Source organism: Sceloporus occidentalis, unplaced genomic scaffold (genome assembly GCF_023333645.1).
Source record: "Sceloporus occidentalis isolate IW3139 unplaced genomic scaffold, rSceOcc1.0.p SCAF_63, whole genome shotgun sequence".
In the NCBI taxonomy this organism is placed as follows: domain Eukaryota; kingdom Metazoa; phylum Chordata; class Lepidosauria; order Squamata; family Phrynosomatidae; genus Sceloporus; species Sceloporus occidentalis.
The window spans coordinates 141,577-162,256 of NW_028317043.1; the positions used below are offsets into that span (position 1 = coordinate 141,577).

At 38.1% G+C, this 20,680-nt stretch overlaps 1 protein-coding gene across 1 annotated transcript in view; it reads right to left on the reverse strand.

Moving 5' to 3' along the window:
* The window catches only part of LOC149287164 (inactive double-stranded RNA-specific editase B2-like), a 115,873-nt gene that overhangs the window by 61,763 nt on the left and 33,430 nt on the right, over positions 1-20,680 (reverse strand). The window contains exon 3 of the mRNA XM_089493175.1: positions 19,161-20,068. Coding sequence (XP_089349301.1) covers positions 19,161-20,068 — 908 coding nt within the window. The remainder of the gene's footprint in view (positions 1-19,160; positions 20,069-20,680) is intronic.

Below are 20,680 nucleotides of genomic sequence, written 5' to 3' on the forward strand. Positions count from 1 at the left end.
GCGGAAAAAAACCCCTCTATAATGTTTATTCAAATGCAGCAAATTCCAAGCAAAAAAGAACCTTTGAACACTTGTCAATTTTTTATTTGTAAGAAAGAAAAAAAATGCCCCCCGCCTATACAGATCACTTTAAACTGTATTCCCCGGCTCAACTCCTTATTTACACTTATATGGAACAGACAGCAGCATTTCCATATTTTACTAATTATCGGGTTATTTTACTATATTCTAAAAATGGCTACACTTATATGATGATAAGTACAGCACGGAAAGAATTATGGTGAAAGTTATCCGAACAAAAACCTTATTAGAGTTATGTGCATTTAACCCTTTGAGTGCAGGGGCCAGGGCTGCTGCAATTTTCGTTACCTCCCTTAGTAAATATAGCCAATATATACGGTTGCACATACACGCAGAATACACACGCAGCCCATGTAGGGGACGGCACACAATATAACACGTAAGTAGGGGTTAAATGCCATAATCATACTAAACAAACCTAGGAAAATACATATGTCCACAAGTACACCAACCTCTTCATACCTATGGTGCACCTGCTTTTGAGAGCTACAACTCCCATCCGTCCTCCATTGTTTTTCTAGATGAGATTGATCAGCGTGCTATGGCTTCAACTATTTTTAACAGCAACTTTTAACTATGGTAGCAAGCAGCCATTTTAGGCTGCTTGCTCCATGAACCAATCATTTTGTTTTGTTTTTTTAAATTCTTTGAGAAGTCAGTGATGGGGTACAGGATTGAACACGGTGGGGGATAGACAGTCTCTGCTGTGCTACCTGAAATACCCGCAGTCTCTTGTAGGACAGGAGGCATGCTATGTAGTCGGCACCCTAGCCCTTTATTGGCGACCATGTAGCTCACACTCTAAGGGTTTAAGGAACCCTCTTTTTTATTATTTTATTCTATAGGTGTGCATCCTCCTGGACTCCTACAAATGATTGGTTCGGTTCATGGCACATTAGCCTATTCAGCACACTAGTTGAAGTTTAATCCTAGATCATGCAGCCCTATTGTCTGTACATGCACATGAAGTGTTGTTAGCGCATGTGCAGCATGTCCAGCAGCACTGCCTTCAACAACCACAACAGCATTCATCACGTAGTGAAGCAGCATTTCCAAATGAAGGTGCACCAAGGACATTAAGATTATACAAAGCATTTCCCTCTAACACCTACAAATTATTAAAATAAAATAATGGACACATGTATCATAGGGGAATAATTTTAGACATTGCAGACCCCCCCCCCCATGGCAGTTGTACCAAAACTATAAGCAGGTTTCTGTAACGAGAGGGCAGTTAATTTACAATATGTATTTTGGCTTCGTTGCAAATGCAACAAAGAGGTTGAACAACTTAATCCAGGACTGGTCATTAATCTGTCAGTACTAAGTATTCATTAAACAGTAATGGCAGAGATGTCCCTTGAGTAATGCATTATGCAAAAATCATTTGTTCTGAACTCTTTGTATTCTGCTCCATCAATCTATCCGACTAAATAGTTTTGTAAAAATAAAATGCCTCCATCTAATTCGGAAAAGATGTGGGTTTTTAAATTTTTTTTTACGTCAGTCTTTATGTCAGCTATTTATTCTATTTCACTTACATTTAAGGCAAGTTTTTTCATACACAAATTTTTATTATTTTTGGTATATATGTTATTATGTACTGTTACCTCTAAAACTAGCAGTCCAGAGCTGTTCTAGGTCTAAGCCGGGCACACAGGAGCTAACTCTCTTTCTATGCACCGTACACCATTTGCGCAGGGAGATGATGTCATTGCCAAATACATAACCTACGAAACTCAAAGCCCATTTTCCCCAGTGATAAATGATGCTGCTACAGCTTGGGTAGGTAGGGTGCTTAATTGTTCTTGATCGGGCAAGTAGCAACAATTCGGGTAACTTCCGTATTTGCTCGATTATAAGACGACCCTGATTATAAGACGACCCCCCAAATCTGAATATTAATTTAGGAAAAAAAGAAAAAGCCTGAATATAAGATGACCCTATAGGAAAAAAGTTTTACCAGTAAATGTAAATTAATGTAAACTATTTTTTTTACTAAAAGCTATGATTTAGAAAAATTTTGGTTTTATTTCCTTTTATTTTCCAACCTGCCCCCCCAGTTATGCACATCTGCCCCAGAAATGCCTTATACCCCCTATATGCCACTGTGACCCATGATATGCCTTTTAACCCTCTAAATGCCACTGTGCCCCATGATATGCCTTTTAACCCTATATGCCACTGTGCCCCATGATATTAGAGAATAAGTCAAAATATGAAAAAAATATATTCAAAATATAATAAGTTTTTTCATACAAAGTTGTTGTTTTTTTCTACTCGTCATTAAAAAAAGTGAATAAAAAGTTGGTAAATGTATGCATTGACTTCTTTGTATATGATTATTCCATTGTTTATGTCATAGATGTCCCACTAGCGCTCCTGTTTTAGTCCCTAAAATACTGCCTTGAGTAAAATAGGAAATTGTTTGACATTAAAATGAAAAAAAAAGAAATAAAAAAAATAATAAGGGAAAAAAAACAGAATAATTGTTCGTATTTTAAATGATAAATCTGATTTTGAGACCAGTGTGTGCTTATTTTTCTTTTCCTGAACAACACTTCCTCTGACATGTTTTAGAATAAGTCATTATTGAGACATAACAATTAATTCTTAAAACAAATATAAGTGTTTTTCCTGCGTAGACTCAGAATCTGAACATTAAAATACAAGCAAAACAGACAAATGGTCCTTACCGTGAATTAATTATTCTTTTAACAGCCTTGCTTTTATTGTAGTTATTTCAAAGCTTCTATTTTATTAAGAGGAACGGCTTTTTTGATGCTCAGAATATTCTACGTTTATTGCAGTGTAGATTGCAGCAATAAAGTCATCTGGATAAATAAACTCCATTTGTGCTGTAAATCTTCACCCAAAAGAAGCAAAGGTGCCATATTGGAAATATGAGTTGCTTCCAGAAAATACTGCTCTTTGTTTCTACTCTTAGACACATGAGGATGTGTGAGCTGGTGAAAGGTCAATCTTGATGACTAGGTTGGAAGGCAAGGGTGCAGAACCCAGGGGCAATTGACTCACTGCCACCCTTAGCCACCCATACCCTAAGTGGGTTCTCCATCTCAGCAAGTGTGTTAGATCTACAAAAAACGGCATACTTGGCTTGTACCTTGCATCAGACATATCCCCTGCCTTATAATAAATATAGCAAATCACTTAAGCTCCTTACTTTTTCTATGCTCCTGTATAGTGGACAGTATACCCAACAGGTATGGAGTTAGTGGACAGTATACCCTACAGGTATGGAGTTAGTGGACAGTATACCCAACAGGTATGGGGTTAGTGGACAGTATACCCAACAGGTATGGGGTTAGTGGACAGTATACCCAACAGGTATGGAGTTAGTGGACAGTATACCCAACAGGTATGCTCCTTCCCTTTTGCTGACACTAGCACCCTAACGGTTTTCATTGTTGGATGGAATACTTCCCCGAAGAAAGACTTGTTGCCATAGAGAAAGGAATTCTACCTGAAATGTTGCCCTCCCCTTAAGTTCCAAGGAGCGGATAAAGCTTAAAACCACTTTCTCCCGCCCAGAGATTGAAATGGGGCACATCCTTCAAGTTTTCAGGTATACTCAGTCCTGAAGTCAATGGCCAGAAGCAGGTCAATGGCAACTGCTCACGTTCATCTGCTCTACCGGTGATATCACAAGGCCAATGTTTGGTATGTATCTACGAAGAATGGATCCTGAAAACACTACTCAGATGTGAAAAACACATGACTTCCCCTTTAATCATTAATGAGTGCAGTAAACATGTTCTCTTAGCATGTTAGTTTATGTATAAAACATGTTCTGTGTTTCTTTCTATTAGCTTTTAGCGACTTTAAAGCTGCTGTTCCACCTGCTCTGTTAAATGTAACACTTTATTAACTATAGTGTTCAAAGCATCTTTGCTAGGTGCTGTTGAACTTTCCTAGACATAACTGTTTAATCACGTAAACATTTTGTCTCATTCATATTTTTTCTGCGAATAGTTAACTGCCATGTGACATAAAATCAGGCCCTCATAGGTTGTTGTCCAGGAGACTGAAAAGCTTCTTTAAGGTTTTTGTGTTGTTTTGTGTGATTAAATCTGCAGAGTTTATTTCCTTAACATGTGATGAATGTTTTCTATGAGTAGAACTGCATCTTTAATAAAAACACATAACAATGCAGCAAAACAACGCTGTTATTCCCACGTCCCACGTTAAAGGCGAAAGCAGATAACCCCCGTCACAAAAATTCTAAATGGATGGTAAACTAAATTAGATTTAGAGCTTACAACAAAATCGTATACTCAGACAGCAATATAAATACTTTGCTTCTAATTGTCTCTGGTGTACAGCACTGGGAGACCTATCAGACACGTCTAACACTGAGAGACAACAGGGAATTCTCTACTCTTATTCTTGCGTTAAGACCAGCTCAGCAAACTCACTTTTGTGCTTTTCACGGCTAGTACAGGAAAGAAAAAGAGTCGGGAAACAGTAGAAGAACGGGGTGCGAATAAAAATTCCTCCCATATGGGTAAGTGTTCTAAAACGTATGATATTGCTCGGAAAATAGTTGGCCGCTTCCAGATGTAGACTTTATAGTGCATCATTAAATATACCAAAAGACGAGGGCCAAACAAAAAGATGTAGAGTGGGAACATTTATGAGGAATTTTTCTTAATCATCCAGCATCTTCTGGAGAACTATCAGGGTCCGAAGCAGCTGGTTAATCCATTATGTCGGTGCCACCTCTGTGCATTGTGTCTATGACTTGCTTCAAACAGCACCCAGCAAGAAAAATGGATGTATTATATGAATTCAAATCAGACAAACCAAAACCAAGCTACCTATAGTATGACTTTTTTTGTTACTAATACCAGATACATCTGAAGTAATTTGAAATACTGTAGTTCTGTACAACAGGCTTACTCTACACACCCTAAAATAATGATACAACATGAATTGGATGGGTAAATAAATTGAGGAATGCATGGTCCAGAGTTCCTGGTCCATCATTGTGGTACACTGGGTATGCAACCCTGTTGGCTGCCATATTGAAAATCTATTGCTTGCATCAGACTTCCTCTTTAACCATGACCATGGTTGTCCCAAGTTGATTTCAAGTTGATTTAACTGGGGGCTCACCTTGTTAAACTTGATAGAATAAAGTCAAGGATGAATGGAGCAGAACATGACTCCATTGGGTCTCTCTAGACTTCAGAGATGGACCTCTAAAGCATACCCCAAGGTGGAGGGCTTAGTTTGTGATTAATGAATCATGTGAAAAAGTGACATGCTCACTGAATGAAACCTTAAACACATATAGAAATGAATCTTTAATTATGTAGGTAATGATCTCATCATCCAACTCCAACGCACAGGATGATATCTCCAGTCCAAAACACTAACATGGACACAGGCTGCATACCTCCCAAGTGTCTGTTTTTTAGGGTGGACAGCCTTTCTTTGAGACTTTAAACAGTCTGTCCTTCTTTCCTTCCCCAATGTCCCTCTTTTTTTAAGAGCTCAGAACATTTTACTGGGTAAAAGTGTATCAAAGGGATGCCCTGACTACACTACAACCCTACAAATTCTCAATTATCTGTATATAAGCAGCAAAAGATTTGATACATAGACAGATACGAACAGATCATAGAGCCTCATTAAACGTGTTTTGTTAGCGTTCTGTCCCCGTGGCCATCACTCGTAAAAGTGCCTCTTCTTGGCCATTCGGAATGCTGGGAGGATTGAGACTGCCTATTCCCGATCATTTGTTTGGCTTTTTAATTCCCCAAAAGAATAACAAGTCGCTTATGTATTTATTTTAGAGCTCGCTAGAGGGAGACATTGGTCACAGATGCACCATTCTTCATATTGCTTTGCTGAATTTCAAAGAGCCTCAGAGCGTTCTGCGAGCAGAAAGGCTATTTGAATAATTACTGGCTTCATAAGGAGCCGAATGCTGGTAATAAAAGAGGGAACGTACCTCCAGTGAATGTGCACAGTATGTCTCAAGCCGAGATCTACAGAAGGGTTCATTGGAAAGGCAAACACACAGGGGCCCTCTTTTCCGTAACAGATCCACCGCTTACAATCTACCAGTCTTTCTACTCCTGCCCTCTAGACTCGGTGGAGCAGGATTTTCATGTGTAGCGTTAAGCAGATAATTAGAAAACATAATTTAATGTAATCGTTCAACCCAAGATCAAGGGACAACGAGAGCTTATATTTGACCTATATTTGCCTTTGACTTTGTAAATTAGGGGAATGCGAAGATTTGCAGATCTTTTCTTAACTGTTGAAAACGGCAAAATTACAGTTTTCAGATTAGTATTTTTTTTTTCTATTTTAACCGGGTAGTGTGTTCTTGATAAAAAGCCAATAAAAACAATGGCTTATCTAAACTGCTGTTTTAAATAGTGGATGACGTGTTGGGCGCTTATACTACTCCTTACAACGATTATTACTTTCATTTTAAAAAAATATATATATGGGCTATAGGATTTTGATTTACAATTTTCTAGGCACAAAAGAGAGATCACTACCAAATGCTTCCAAATATTATTAAAAACTATTAACCCCTTAAGGACAATGGGCGGTCCCTAAACCCATTAAAAAAAAAACGCATTTTGACCCCATACATGTACGGGCTTTGTCATTAAGGGGTTAAAAAGGGTCAAAAGTAATTGGGAAACATACCTTGGGAACCATGGGCAGTCCTGCTGACATAGTAGGGGGTCCTGCTGCGTGGGGGGCGCCACAACACCCTTTCCACAGCCGATGCATCACCTGGAGTCTCCAGATGAAACCTGGAGAGTTCCCAGGTATGGTCGCTACATACAATCTGCGTGATGGGCCATTAAACGGTTAATATTTTAAGAGTCTCAAATTTTTATAGTTTCTTTTGGAGATCTTCCCGACAACAAAGTTATCATTAAAAACACACAACTTACTAACCATCACACAATAATATACTGCTGCTTTTCCCTAAAAAAAAGCCCTCGTCAGCTGGTCCAAGAAATAAAGAACATATTTCATTGCTTTCCTAAGGGTGATAACTCAATATATTAAACTATATACCTATAGTTTCCCCTGGCATATGTCTTCTGCAATTAATAATTCTATTCCCACCTGTTTAATAAATATTAAACATACTAATTACTCAAGCCGTGCACTTTTTTTTTAGCGATTATGATAAATAGCTATTAACACAATGGTGCACTGTAGCCATGGTTAGGACATCCTTTTAAATTGGTATTAATGGCATCTCTTTTAAGGTTTCTGCTGATTTTCATAATTCCAGAAGAATAAAACAGAACTCAAATTGCATCTATCTATCTATCTATCTGTATGTATATATGTGTGTGTGTGTGTGTGTGTGTGTGTGTGTGTAAATGTTCCATTGATTTGTTCTAAGAATATACAGTATATTTTTCCTAATCTTGTGAGTCTGTCCAGCAGACAGAGGGAAGCAATTTTCCTCTGCGCCCAGACTTCCTGTTGTTTTTCATGAAAGCCACTTGCTTAAAAAGGGCTTTGGACTCCAAATGGAAAGATGTTTGACTGAAAAACTACATGTATAGTTTAGTATTTCTTCCACCTACTCCACTGAATGTAGGACTTTCTGACTAAGAAAGATTAGAAACAGAATTCCTAGTGATGCTGAATGCCAAATCCCTACGTAGAAATAATTCTAATTGTAATGTGAAATTTTGTATAATTCAGAATTTTTGTTGGGAAAACATAACTGTCACGTGACACCAGATCTGTCACTGATAGGTTGTTTTTATGGGATGAAACCACCAGAGGAAAGAAAAAACACAAAGATCTGCTAAAATTTATTTCTTATCATATTAACGAACCTTAACCCTTTTGTGACGGAAGAAGTACCAGGTACATCATGAGAAAATGTCCCTAGAGGACCAGTGACATATCTGGTACATCATGGGTAAAAAATGCACTTCTACACAATATACAGTATCTTCATGACTGGTTATTTAATTTGAATTTTAACACAGAAGTGAATTTAGAAAGCTTTGCTTTTTTTAAAACAATTTTCACAATGGGATTAATTTCCAACTATTACACCTACTTTAACAGTCTCCTATTATTCTAAAAATTCAGATATAATTAAAGCAATTTTAAGGTTGCTGGACAGCTAACTTTCTTTAATACTACGACGGTCTACTTCTGTTAAACATGGGATCAGCTTTTGCTGCAGTCATAAAGCATTATTCCCAACTCCCATTGGGGGGTGGGGGTGCATGACAGCAATCTGTCGGTATACAGAACAGAAACGTATAGATTCCCAAGTTTCTTTCTAATAAATTACAGAACATTTCTCTTTGCACTCAGACTAAGACGAAAGAAAATAGTTCAGCATCCGTTAATATGTGTTAATGTAAAAAGGTGACTGTGCTACGTAACTACAATAACATTTATTAATTTTACATTATACAGGGCCGGACCAACCCTCCTGTCCGTGTTGGCCCTTCCTAAGAGAGTCTACCATTTCCAAAGGTGTTAGTGCTCAGGCAGATGGTCAGGAGTAGGGAAAGGTTCTGCCACACGTTCTAAAAGGACATATCTTACATAACAGGTTATTTAGAAAACATTTTACATTACAGGCTACTTCTAAATAATGCATTCCTCCCTCTTATTCTTCTCGATCAACAGAAAAGCTGAACTTGATGGACTTTTGTATTTAAAATTCAATTACTTTGTTACGATTCCATAAAAACATAGTTTATATTTTCAGCACTTGGATAACTGATGTGAAGATTATAGAATTACTACTAATTATTATTAGAACTTTATATGCAACACGAGATATTTCTAGTCAATATTGGGGAACTATTGAAGTTTGTAACCGATCATTACTAAGTAAAATAATTTATTTTTATCCATTGCAGCAACAAATATATACATACTATATATATATATATATATATACATACATACACATATACATACATATACACACACTATATATATATATATATATATATATATATATATATATATATATAAAACACCAAGGGCAGCTGTTTTTCTACCAGTTAAGAGATATTCATCCTCCTATATGCATCATCCCCTCAATCACTTTTTTCTATAAATGTTCCTTAATAAAGAACATTAATGGAAATCCCTAGTTTTCCTCTTTGTTGCTAATTGCTCAATCATTATTGGCAATTTGTATCAATTACTTGGTTGAAAGTTCTGAGATTGGTGAGGAGGAGGCATACATTATGTAAGTGCAATAGCATTCTATTATTTTTAGTTTTTAAGTATGTTTTTTTTTAATGTCCTTTTATTATATAGACAGTATTTCTTTATTAACAGGTAGAATTCTGGGGCATTGTTGGTTTGTATTTTATAAACCAAATTACCAACCAATATAGTTTTAGTTAGCGCCGTACTAAATCCATGTGTTTCACAGACTTTCATTCCTGGTGTTATCTTTAAGCACCGTCCACCGCAGGGCCGGAATGGGGATAATAAGGCACCTAATGGTGTAGATAAGGGTTATGGCTGGATACGACAGGTCGCACATTATGTTTTTATAGACTTGTAGCGCATGGCCATGCTACAGCACCATGTCTGACGCGGGTGTGTATGGAGCGGTGGGCAGCAGACCTCTGGGAATTACCGGTCGTGCCGGTTGGCCTCTCCAGGCTGGTGTCACTTTAACAAAAATGGTATTTCAAAGTAGGTCTCAAAAAGGTTTACTAAAGGCTGAGAATCAATGTAACTCAAAAACAGCTGGTGATCCTCTTGACTGCTCTTTTCTATTTTTTGGCCAAAGTCTTGCATACCACAAGTCCCGGGAGTTCAGACTCAGGGGACCATCTCTGCAACTTGGTCTGAACGAAACTAACATAAAAATTTTTTGGTTTTTTTAAATGAAATTATCAATAGATTGGCTTTATGATACACAATTCTCATACGACGCGCAGGTGCAGATACTTGTAAAAGCTGCTTTGTTTGAAAACTATGACAACCATGAACAAGATTTTATTATTCCGTGGCTGGCATTCACGGTCCCCAAATGTTATTCTCCATTTTATAAAGGTTATTCTGCGTATTTTAGCAACTCACAAACAATATTCCTTTAACAACGTCTGAGTGTAGGAGGACTTGTATGGCTAAATGTCCTCATTACAGAGATTTAGTGGAAACATATTAAGAGTTTTGTAAATCTCGGCTGTGCTCTTCACGCTGTTCAATGTGTTAAGCGGAATTTGAGCCTCTTCTTCATCTAACTTTAGGGTTAATTACATTTATTTAAGAAAGAGGGTGACATGTTTGTCATATGCCCTAGACAAATACATCTGGGATGTAGGAAAATAGGCATATGCATATGGGGGTCCTGATGAATCCCATTTGTAAGGGGGAGAACATGGTATTTTAAAGGGACACTCCGCTAGTATACGCATTAAAGTGTTTATGACAGCTGGACTGTCCCTTTTAGGGAAACAAAGCAAGAACTGTAAAGCCAACAGTGCATTCATAAAAAAGTGAATTCACACATTTATAAATTGTTTCAGAAATGTTATTTAAGAGAGTGGTGAGGGCAGGTACCGACGTGTAAATCCATAGCCCATCTCATATACTTTTGGATTTTGTGAATGCAATGTATGCCAGTTTTGTGTTTGGGGGCTTCATTGTCTAAATTTGCCATAGCAAAATTAATTACTAGGTCTGCTCTGGCACGAGTGCAAATGCTGTTTATGTTGAGTGAGATGGATTAATTTGGAAAGAAGATTAAAAAAAACAATCTGTAAACTGGTCAGAGGCAGCTAGGGTCACCTTGATGCCTCCGAAATGAAAAACAAAGCATCATGGCGATATCAATATTCTTCATTGTATGATAATAAACTGCCTTGAATCTTATTTATCAAGTGCTTCCCATTTCGCAGCTGGTTAATTTTTACCTGTTAGATGGAGGTACAGTTTCTTTGGAGATACATACCGTAGGACAACAATAACTCTAGCAGGGGTTGGACTATAAGTTCCACGGGGTAATTCCTGATTGTCATGCCTAGAAACTTTCTAAATGAGCCGAGTCTCTCTGAATTACATATCAACTCTTTAATAGGCAACTACAAATATTCCATCTAATGATCAGCCAATGGTGGCATCCAAATGGTTACAATAATGGTCATTGTATTCCATCCTCCATTGCCTTGAATGGACCATGCAGAATTGTATGATGTCCTCAGAATTGAATGTTGTCCTTAGACTTGGGGCTTATTCAAATCGATGAAAGATGTAATCCATCCTCCAACCACTGGGGGTCGTCGCTGTAAGGAAGTATATATACACACGCCTGCACAGCAGTTTTATCATCCACTGCCATCGGACAAGGAGAATATTGTTTTTTTTCCCTTCAAATTCAGTTTTTTTCCTGCAGTGGGCATCTTCATTTTTTACATTATTTTTTTGGTTGGCCACCCTCCCCGGCCTGAAGACGGGGTTTTGGGGTTGTATTTTGCTGGGATTATATTCTAATGAGCTACTTAAGGAATAGTCAAAAAGTTTGCTAATCAAACCAATATCTTGACATTAAAATCCAGCATTCTACACAGTAATAAGGGTTGGTAACGAGAAAAACCTGGTTTTATCCTTTTGTCCCAATAAACTTCATTAAGTTGAAGGCCGGAGGGCTGCCATTGTTGTTGGTCATGTGATATTTTAGGTGACTTTCCCTGCTCAGACACCACACTGAGATGATTCATTATGGCAATGATAATGAAGTCTGTTCCTACACAGAGCATCATTAGTCAGAGTGTCTAGCTGGGTGACTAAGACTGAGCCATTCTATTGTTTATTACAGGCAGTATGATAAGGAGTCAGGGTGTTTGTCTAGTAGATTGGGATAAAACAGCAGAGGGTGAACAAATGGTTTATATGCAGCTGCCTGAAAACATTATATTATGCAAAAACTGGAATTGTTTTCAAAAGAAAACAGCCTAATATTTTTGAAAAGTAAATTTTAATTTGATATTCAAAAATTTTAGTTCTCCTTTAACTAAGAATATTAATGAATATGCACAAACAGATCTTAATTTAAGCTTTCCTTATCAACATTTTAATATTAGCAGCAATCTCCTGTGCCTTTAATATCTGAATACAAGATTACAGGAATTTCAAGGGATTAACTGTGCCTTTGAATATTCAAAAATCAACACAAGGTAGGAATAAAAGAAGAAAAAAAAAAAAAGATGGTTTCATTTGGCGCTAAACTTTTTTCATCTATGTTGGAGGGATGTAATTGTGTGTAAAACACTATATTGGATCAGCTAAATTCTTCTCTTCATTTAACCCATTACTGTTTTTTCCCCAAGCACCTGTCTTTAAGAAAAGTCTATATCCTCCTGTCCCTCTTTCCTCCCACGGATGTCCCTCTTCTCTAGGAGCCAAGAAAGTTTGCCGGGTATTATTATTATTTATTGGTTTTTATCGCATCATCATATTTCTCAGCAGTATACAATGACTGTTAGTGGATCACAATGTTCTACAGCCCAAAAACTCATAGCATACCAGGGAACCACTACCCACCCATTTGACCCTACCCCAAATTTAAAGAATTTGGGACTATCCCTGCCCACACGTCATCAGCCCCCCCCCCGAGGTATGCAAATAAGGTTTGAGGTTTTATTGCAGGCAAAACATAGACTTAACAGCTCTGATATACTGACAAATTCCAGTTGTTGCTCCAATCTCAGGGTCAAGGGTCAATTTTCAGTGTCACACAGTCATACTATTTATTGATATGATGATATCTAAGGATCCAGTGCCTTTGCCACCAGTATGTTATGGTTGATATCCCTGCTTGAATGCAGGTAACTCAATTAAGTGCATCCTTAAATAATGGCGAGTCAAAAGTTTCCATGAGGACCGGTACTAGAGCCATTTGGTTGACACATTTGTTGAGTCACTACATGGAATCCTCACTATGAGCTATTAAGGGGTCAATCTTTCTCATGGTCTCAGGGTGAGTTCATTTAGAACATTTTCAGCTAGGTCCACATCCTTTTAACCCCTTACATGTACGGGCTCAAAATGCATCGTTTTCAATGGGACCGCCCAATGTCCTTAAGGGGTTAAAACAAAAATGCCCCTTTTTAAATATTTAAAATGTCTTAGTAACCTATCTATGTATTTACCGTTTTTGGCGAGTCTTAGCAAATAGAACATCCAGCTCTATTGACACCTAAGTTGGGGTCAAGAAAGTTGTAGGTAACCAAAAGTACACTTTTCCAACATTGATATAGATACACGTGAACTGGAAGACTTGTACAGCCAGAAGAGCAGAGTTAAATTTATATCAAAATTCTGGAGTAGTAATATCTGCATCCATCTTTTGCAGACATTCTTAATTAAAAACTGCATGTAAATCAAACTCCAAATCACATCTGAATATTATCTACTGATTAAATAACATCACATGGCCTCTTTTTAACTCAACAACATTCATTACCATAAAGCGAGCCCAGATTTAAACTGACATACCAGTAAATACTCAGTGTAGTAATAATTTCTTATGACTGATTTTTATGAACTTTAAATGTGGCAGTGAAAGGCCATTTAGGAGATGAAAGTATACTTGCATGAAATAAATGGTGACGTGAAACAGTTGTGAATAGCTGCCCCGCGTAAATAGATGCATAGATTCTAACTGAGTCGGGATAGCCTCGAAAGCCCTATCCTGGTCGGTTGCCTGATATCCCACAAAGTTTAACTACTCGACATGTGCACCACCAGTTTTGGAGAGAAACTGGCACTCAGGATGGATATTGGCATATATCGAATGTGATGTCACTGCCAAGTTAGTTCCCAGTGGAGCTTGGAATTTGTCTGCAACTTACATAGTTACATAGTACTTAAGTCCTTCAAGTTCAACCCTTCTACCTAACCTTCCTATTCTTGATACAAAAAAAGGCAAAACAAACCCCTCTAATTAAGCTACTTCAAATTCTGCCATCGGGGGGGGAATTCCTTCTGGACTCCAAAAGGCAATCGGACTTCTTGGATCAAGAAGCTCTAAAATATTAATGTTATTCTATTTATAACCCTGTACTCAACTCGGGAAATCTAAGGGAACAGCTAAAGCCCATCCAGAAACAAAATATACCATACATACCGAGGTGCCGTAGTCGTGATTATCCAAAGTAGAGAAATTTAACAGCAAAACGAGGGTGGAAACTCTAGAAAAATGAAAACAATCCATGGACCAGAAGTGTTGGGCAACAATTGGAAACCTTCTTTAAAGTCTTTAAAGTCCATCATAACTTTCAGGATAAGTTAAGTCCTTCATTAAAATGATCTATATGGCATGTACAGGTTGCTTACTGGCATCTGTAAACAGTATAACACAGATCTATTAACCCATTAAGGACAACGGGCGGTCCCTAAACCCATTGAATACAATGCATTTTGAGCCGTACATGTATGGGCTTTGTCATTAAGGGGTTAAACAGGGCCATAGCTTCCATGGGGCAATAGAAACAGCTGCAAGCAAGATAAGGGGTGCGCTTAAGCCACCAAGCGACAACGTCCCTGAAACGGAATGTGACATCAGTGCCGGATCCTGCCCCAGGCACAAAGAGCCCTAGTTATAGTCGCTTCAAACAGAATAATCCTCATTGTGTCATTAAAAGCACCGGGAACTCGTGCATTGTTCTCATTTTCTAATAAATTGCTAAAAGTATTGCTACCTGCTACATTCCTTATTGTTGCCACTTCTTATTCTATTATTTTTTTATAGAGCTCATAACCATTCAATGTAAATGTTGCAATAAAAATTACAAGACGGACCGATATTTGTAACTTCCACTTTGGAATCTAATATTTTGTTGGATCAGTTGCCTTTGCTCATATATTATCCCGTTCAGCGCTATGTGTAGGATGTTCACTGTAAAATGCATTTGCTTCGCTGTTCTTTAAATTAATAGTCACTCTTCCAAGACAATACTTAGTAGATTTATTTGGGAAATTGAACTTCAAAACATATTGCAAGTTAACGATTTCACACCAGGCTGGATAGCAAAGGTTCACCCAATCCAAAACAAATACCAGGGGCCGATTTATCAATGTCAAAGCAAATACTGTGCATTGCTTACAATACAATTCTTTATGGTTTGAAAAATATAACACCAACTTTTGCCTTAAAGTGAATGGTCCAAATGGATTCAACCCCCCCTACGTACAGGAAACGTTCTAAAACGAGATGAATCCCCCAAAATTTTGAATTCTGGATCTCTTAGGCTAAAAACGGCCATAAAAACGCCAATTCAGCCACACAGCGTTTTTTCGTGAAAAAACGCTGCGGCCAGATGTTAGCTGTTCTTCAATAGGAAATCGCACAATGCCATATCCACTTGGCGTTTTTCTGTTCGGCGTTTTTTCGGTCCTCTTTGGCGTTTTTCTGCTTTTTTGGGCTCTGTGGCAGTTTTTCAGAATCGCAGCATGTTGACACTCTGGCGTTTTTTGCAAGGAAATCTTGGCGTTTTTCTCCAATAGAAGTCTATGGGAGAGAAAAAACGCCATGAAAAAGCCATGTGGGTTTTGCCTTGGCGTTTTTTATGGCGTTTTTTTTCACAGTTACAATGCAGAGGATGGACCCAGTATCTGTGTGTCCTACGAGAAATAGGCTGGAAACAAACAGTTTCACACAAAACAAAGTTCATATTGAATTTTACACCATTTGGAACAAACATGCCATTACAAACAAACCAACTGGATCCTGCGTGCCAAAAGCAACAGCAAACAATTTACACCATCATTTGGGGACAATCTTCCTAGAGGAGCAGACATTCCGAATAAAGCAGGCCTTACAAACCACAGAAAAGAGACAAAAGGGTCCGCCGGGGCGAGTTTAAGTAGAACTCTACCAAGGAAATGACATCCGGAGGGGGCAGATACTTGCCATTTATCCTAATCCCTTTTAGCTGGGTGAAAATTCCAACGTGTAAAGGCTGGAAAAACTGCCTAAGGTCAAAAAAAGCAATTAGCAGAAGGGCTAAAACGCCAGAAAAAACGCCAGAAAAAACGCCAAAACGCAGGAAAATGCAGTGGCAGTTTTCTTGGCGTTTTTCATCAAGAAAAAAACGCAGGACAAAAACCCAAGTGGAAACCTAGCCTTATGTTGATAAATACGGAATGTAAGAAAAAAAGATCTTTCATATTTTATAAAAGCAGATTGTTAGGTTCTGAAGCAGGTGGCATTGACACAGAACAGTAAGGACCATTTTTCACCATAATGTACTCTCCGACATTTTGCAAACTAATCATAAAGCTGGAAGTGGAACAATACTTTGTTTAGATTAGTTTTTTCTTGTGTAAGATAAATGAGAAACAAATGTGGAGTTCTTACTTTTGGCAATAACCCTGTTCATTTATTTAGTGAATACCCATCTAGAGCCCTTATATTGTATAGAAAATTTAGGATTTGCAACTAGTTTGCTGTCAATAATGTGACAGATTATTTTTTTTTCTTCTGAACAACAATGTAGTTTGAGCTACATTATATTTACCAGGAATTCACACTTTTGTGCTTGGGTTCACATTTTAATAAGAACCATCTTTTCTCCAAACCGCTCATGCCTTGTTGGGAACTATGTAGGAATCCCTTGTCTTCTTTCTATTGAGAATGGAGTAAAGTAAAGGATATTCCAGTATAAAATATGACATATGGATATGCACAGGTGAATGCTACATTTTTTGTCCAAGTATGGAGCTTCAATTTGCCGGATGGCCTGATGTCTACCTACAAGCATCAAGCATCTCCAGAGGTCTTCCATGAAATCCATAGACTTTGATTCTAAGGTTGATAATAGAAAAGGACTATCAGAGACCTACTGTGCCACAGAGAGGAGCATTTTAAGTTCCACACAAAATGTTTTTGTAGCACTAAGCCTTAACTGGCTAATGGAAACATTGGGCAAATACTGGAGGACCTGTGGTCAACAGCGAGTCCCAACTACCTGGTGTACTATTTGGCTGAAAGATTGTGGTTTATCGGACGAGGCAACTCGTTACTCCAGTGCTGTCTAGCACCATATTTTGATATCTGATACTCATATAGTACGTCTACACGTGATGGACATGGACTTGCCTACTACAGAAGATTCCAAGTGAGACTATTGATAACTAGCCTGGGTGCACCTCAAAGACAATTATAAGGGCACTGCATCAACCTAACAAACTAAAATATTTATTTTAGTTTGGAGAGTACTATAGTTCCTAAAAAATCACTGAAAAGTCTCATTGGGACTTGATTTTAAAATGACATGTTATTTGATGATGGTCGTTATGATAGTTTTAATAAGGATATCTTAATGACATATGCTGATTTTATTTTTCTAAGTTTTCTAATTTTGTTTACATTTATTTATGAGCGAAATTCCCAATATATTTTTGTTATCCTTTTAAATTAATTATGAAGTCTTCAGTTGCTGAACATCTAAAAGAAAAAGACTCTATACGCCGTATAAGATAAGAATTTACAATGTTCTAATTATTCATATCATGAGGTTTCTTTGTGAAGCACGCTATGATAACACTGCATACGATTTAACTGTCTGAACTTATGATGGCGCCGTTAATACTGAAAGTTGGGTATTTGCAAACACATGCAGTCTTGATAATTTTTAGGTCCATACCCGATATAGTTGAGAGTAGACTGAGGTCATTTGGTGAGTTTGTGAAAGCATTAAACTTTAAACATTGCAACTTTCAGGTGAGGGCTTGTGAGGTAAATAAAAACTTGCATGTTCTCACCTGTAACTAGCAAAGGAAACACATACACCCCACAAATATTAAAAACAAACAAAAAAAAGTTTTTTTAGAAAAAAAAACATCCCCAGGATCCCCTATTAGCTGACTTTTGCCCTTTCTTCATCCACCATGTATGCGGTAGTGCGGTTGGTATGATATTGGTATAATATTATATGCATGCTATGCTGTTCAACAAACAACTCTCTGATCACTATCCAACAGAATGCACCACAGTGTGCTAACAATATGTTTCTTATACAAAGGGATGTGCTTACATTTTAACTCCTTTAAGTCACATGCTTTATGAAAGGGCAATCACAGTAAGCTTCTTATTCTGCTGAAAAGGTAGAGCTGGGCCTGATTAATGCATAATTAGATCAGTGAGATTTTCTGAATGAACATCTTAGCCATCAACTATGCATTACTATGAATGGCCAGGCAGGTGCAAACGAGATGCTCGGCCAGGATCACAACAGGGGAAGGCACACAAGTGGGAGTAGATCTGTGTCCACAATGCCCCTCCATAGCGTCTTCATGAACCGCACTGTTGCCTATGCCAGGTGTCTGGTTTTCTTCTCATGGCTAGCTCTGCTATGTTTAGAAAGAAGTCCAGTGGGTTCGGTCATTTATAATACACAGTAAAATCAGGAGGCTAAAACACAACATTTAGCGAATAAAACCCATTAGACTGCAGTAAAGTATCGTTAACCATTAGATGTTCAGATGTGGTTGACCCTGTTATTCCTATACAGCTTGTACTCGAATACTAAGATTGGGAGAACTTCTACATTTTCACAGATCTAAATGAAAGGGATGTATTAGTGCTAAACATAAATGCACACTTGGTCCTAAATCAAGAGGCATGCTGTTGACAATATTTCTCTATTCTTCTCATTATCATGTAACCAAACAAAGGAACTGTCTACCTCTATGTAATGAGTGAAATATGATCCTGACATTCCAACATATCTGCATTCCTTGGGGACTAAATTTGGCACCATTTACACACAAACATGTTACATTTAACGGCACATAAGGACTAGTCGGCCCATCTATTCTGCTGTAAAGATGTAGACCTTAATCAGTCCTTGGTCTTCTCTCAGATTCAGGAGCCATGTGTCTATCCCATCCATGTTAGCATTCCCTCACTTTATTAACCTCTGCCACTTCTGATGAGAGGCTCTTCGAACTATCTACCACCCTTTGTATTCAAAGACACCATTGCATTCAGCTACAAATATAGGATGGTCTAATTAACTTAAATAATACAGTAATTATCAAGCCTTGCAACTTGCAGTAAGAGTTACCTGTGGTAATCGGTTACATTTACTCCTGTTGGGTATGTGACTGTTTAGTTGAATGTTAAAGAGATCCTGCAGGGCTGCTTGTGCCGCCTGGGCCTTTGCCAGTTTCTTGCTACGTCCCGTGCCTTCGAATGTCCTCCCATCGACTCTCATTGCCATTACAAAACGTTTGATGTGTTGCTTTTCCACCGTCTCCGAAAGGCAGACGTACCTCAGACCAGGTCGCAACTGATTGAGCATCACCACTGGGTTCTCTTCGCTCTCAGCTGGAGATGCCATCTTGTGCTTGTTTTGTTTTGTACAGCCCATTAAATCCAACGTGTGACAGAATAACCTCCCGTGTCGGTATGCACCAGAAAGCAATTCATTATTAACTGGGCTATAGCCTGAGAAGTGTTCGCTGTGCGTAGACGGTTCAAACTCCTTGAACAGAGTATCTGGGAAGTCTGCCTGGTCAGACGTGAAGTCGGTCGACGGGTTGATGCAGTTTCCCATTGCAAAGTGAGCTTGACAAGCATTCGGGAACTGGACAAATGACTTTAGAGCTAGCTCTGCTGCCCTCATTTTTGCTTTCTTTTTGGTTGGTCCAGTGCCTTCAAACGTGAGACCATTTACTTCCACAGCAACGGAGAAGACAGGCGCGTGGACAGGGCCGGTCTGTGAAACTATTCTGTATTGTAAATCTGGCTTTAGCTCATGAAGTTGAACGAGGGCATTTTTTGGCGTGACTGACCATGAAAGCTTCTTTAGTATGATTTGTAGTTTACAAAAATGTCCACCGTTCCCTTCCTCCAAAGGTCTCTTCCGTTTAATGCTGGATGGTCCTACCTTTGGTCTGTCACTTGATGATAGGCCATGACCCTCTCTGTTTCCCACGTTTCGATTTTCCTTTACCTCGGCGCTGCTTGTACCTACATGTACATAAAAACATGAAACATGTTAAAACCCAATGTGGCACCCATTGAGAAGGATTATCAGCTAGTCATTGACAGATGGTTGTAAGACGTTTGGGCTGCCCTTTGATCTTTGGCGGTGTTAACCCCACTCGCTCTACCTATCCCATCCCACTTCCATTTCATGTCTCCCCTGCCGCCATATTTAGAAGAAAGATGAGACCATCGGTAGGGTGGAAATGCCCAGGGATAAATATCCTACTTTTTGGAATATTGAAGCAGATGTGTTTGACAATGAAGGCAGAAATACAATATGTACATTAGAAATATAACTGTGTTTAAGGTTCATTGAGTTATTCTAGCTTTTTTTTTCGACTAGTAGCCTGACTAATCTACAATTCTTTACTAATTATACATCTCAATAAAAATATACTGGGTTTTTTTCTTTTCTTTTTTTCTTTGCTAAATTGATTTTCTTTGCTAAATAACTTCCCATATGCTGGATGGTTTCAAAGCAATTTCCATGACAGTAGAATATATTCTCATTATGCTAAAATTAAATTATCCTCCGCATATTTAGATTGCTTTATATACATTTGCCATTAATTGCAATTCCTTTTCTGCGCTGTA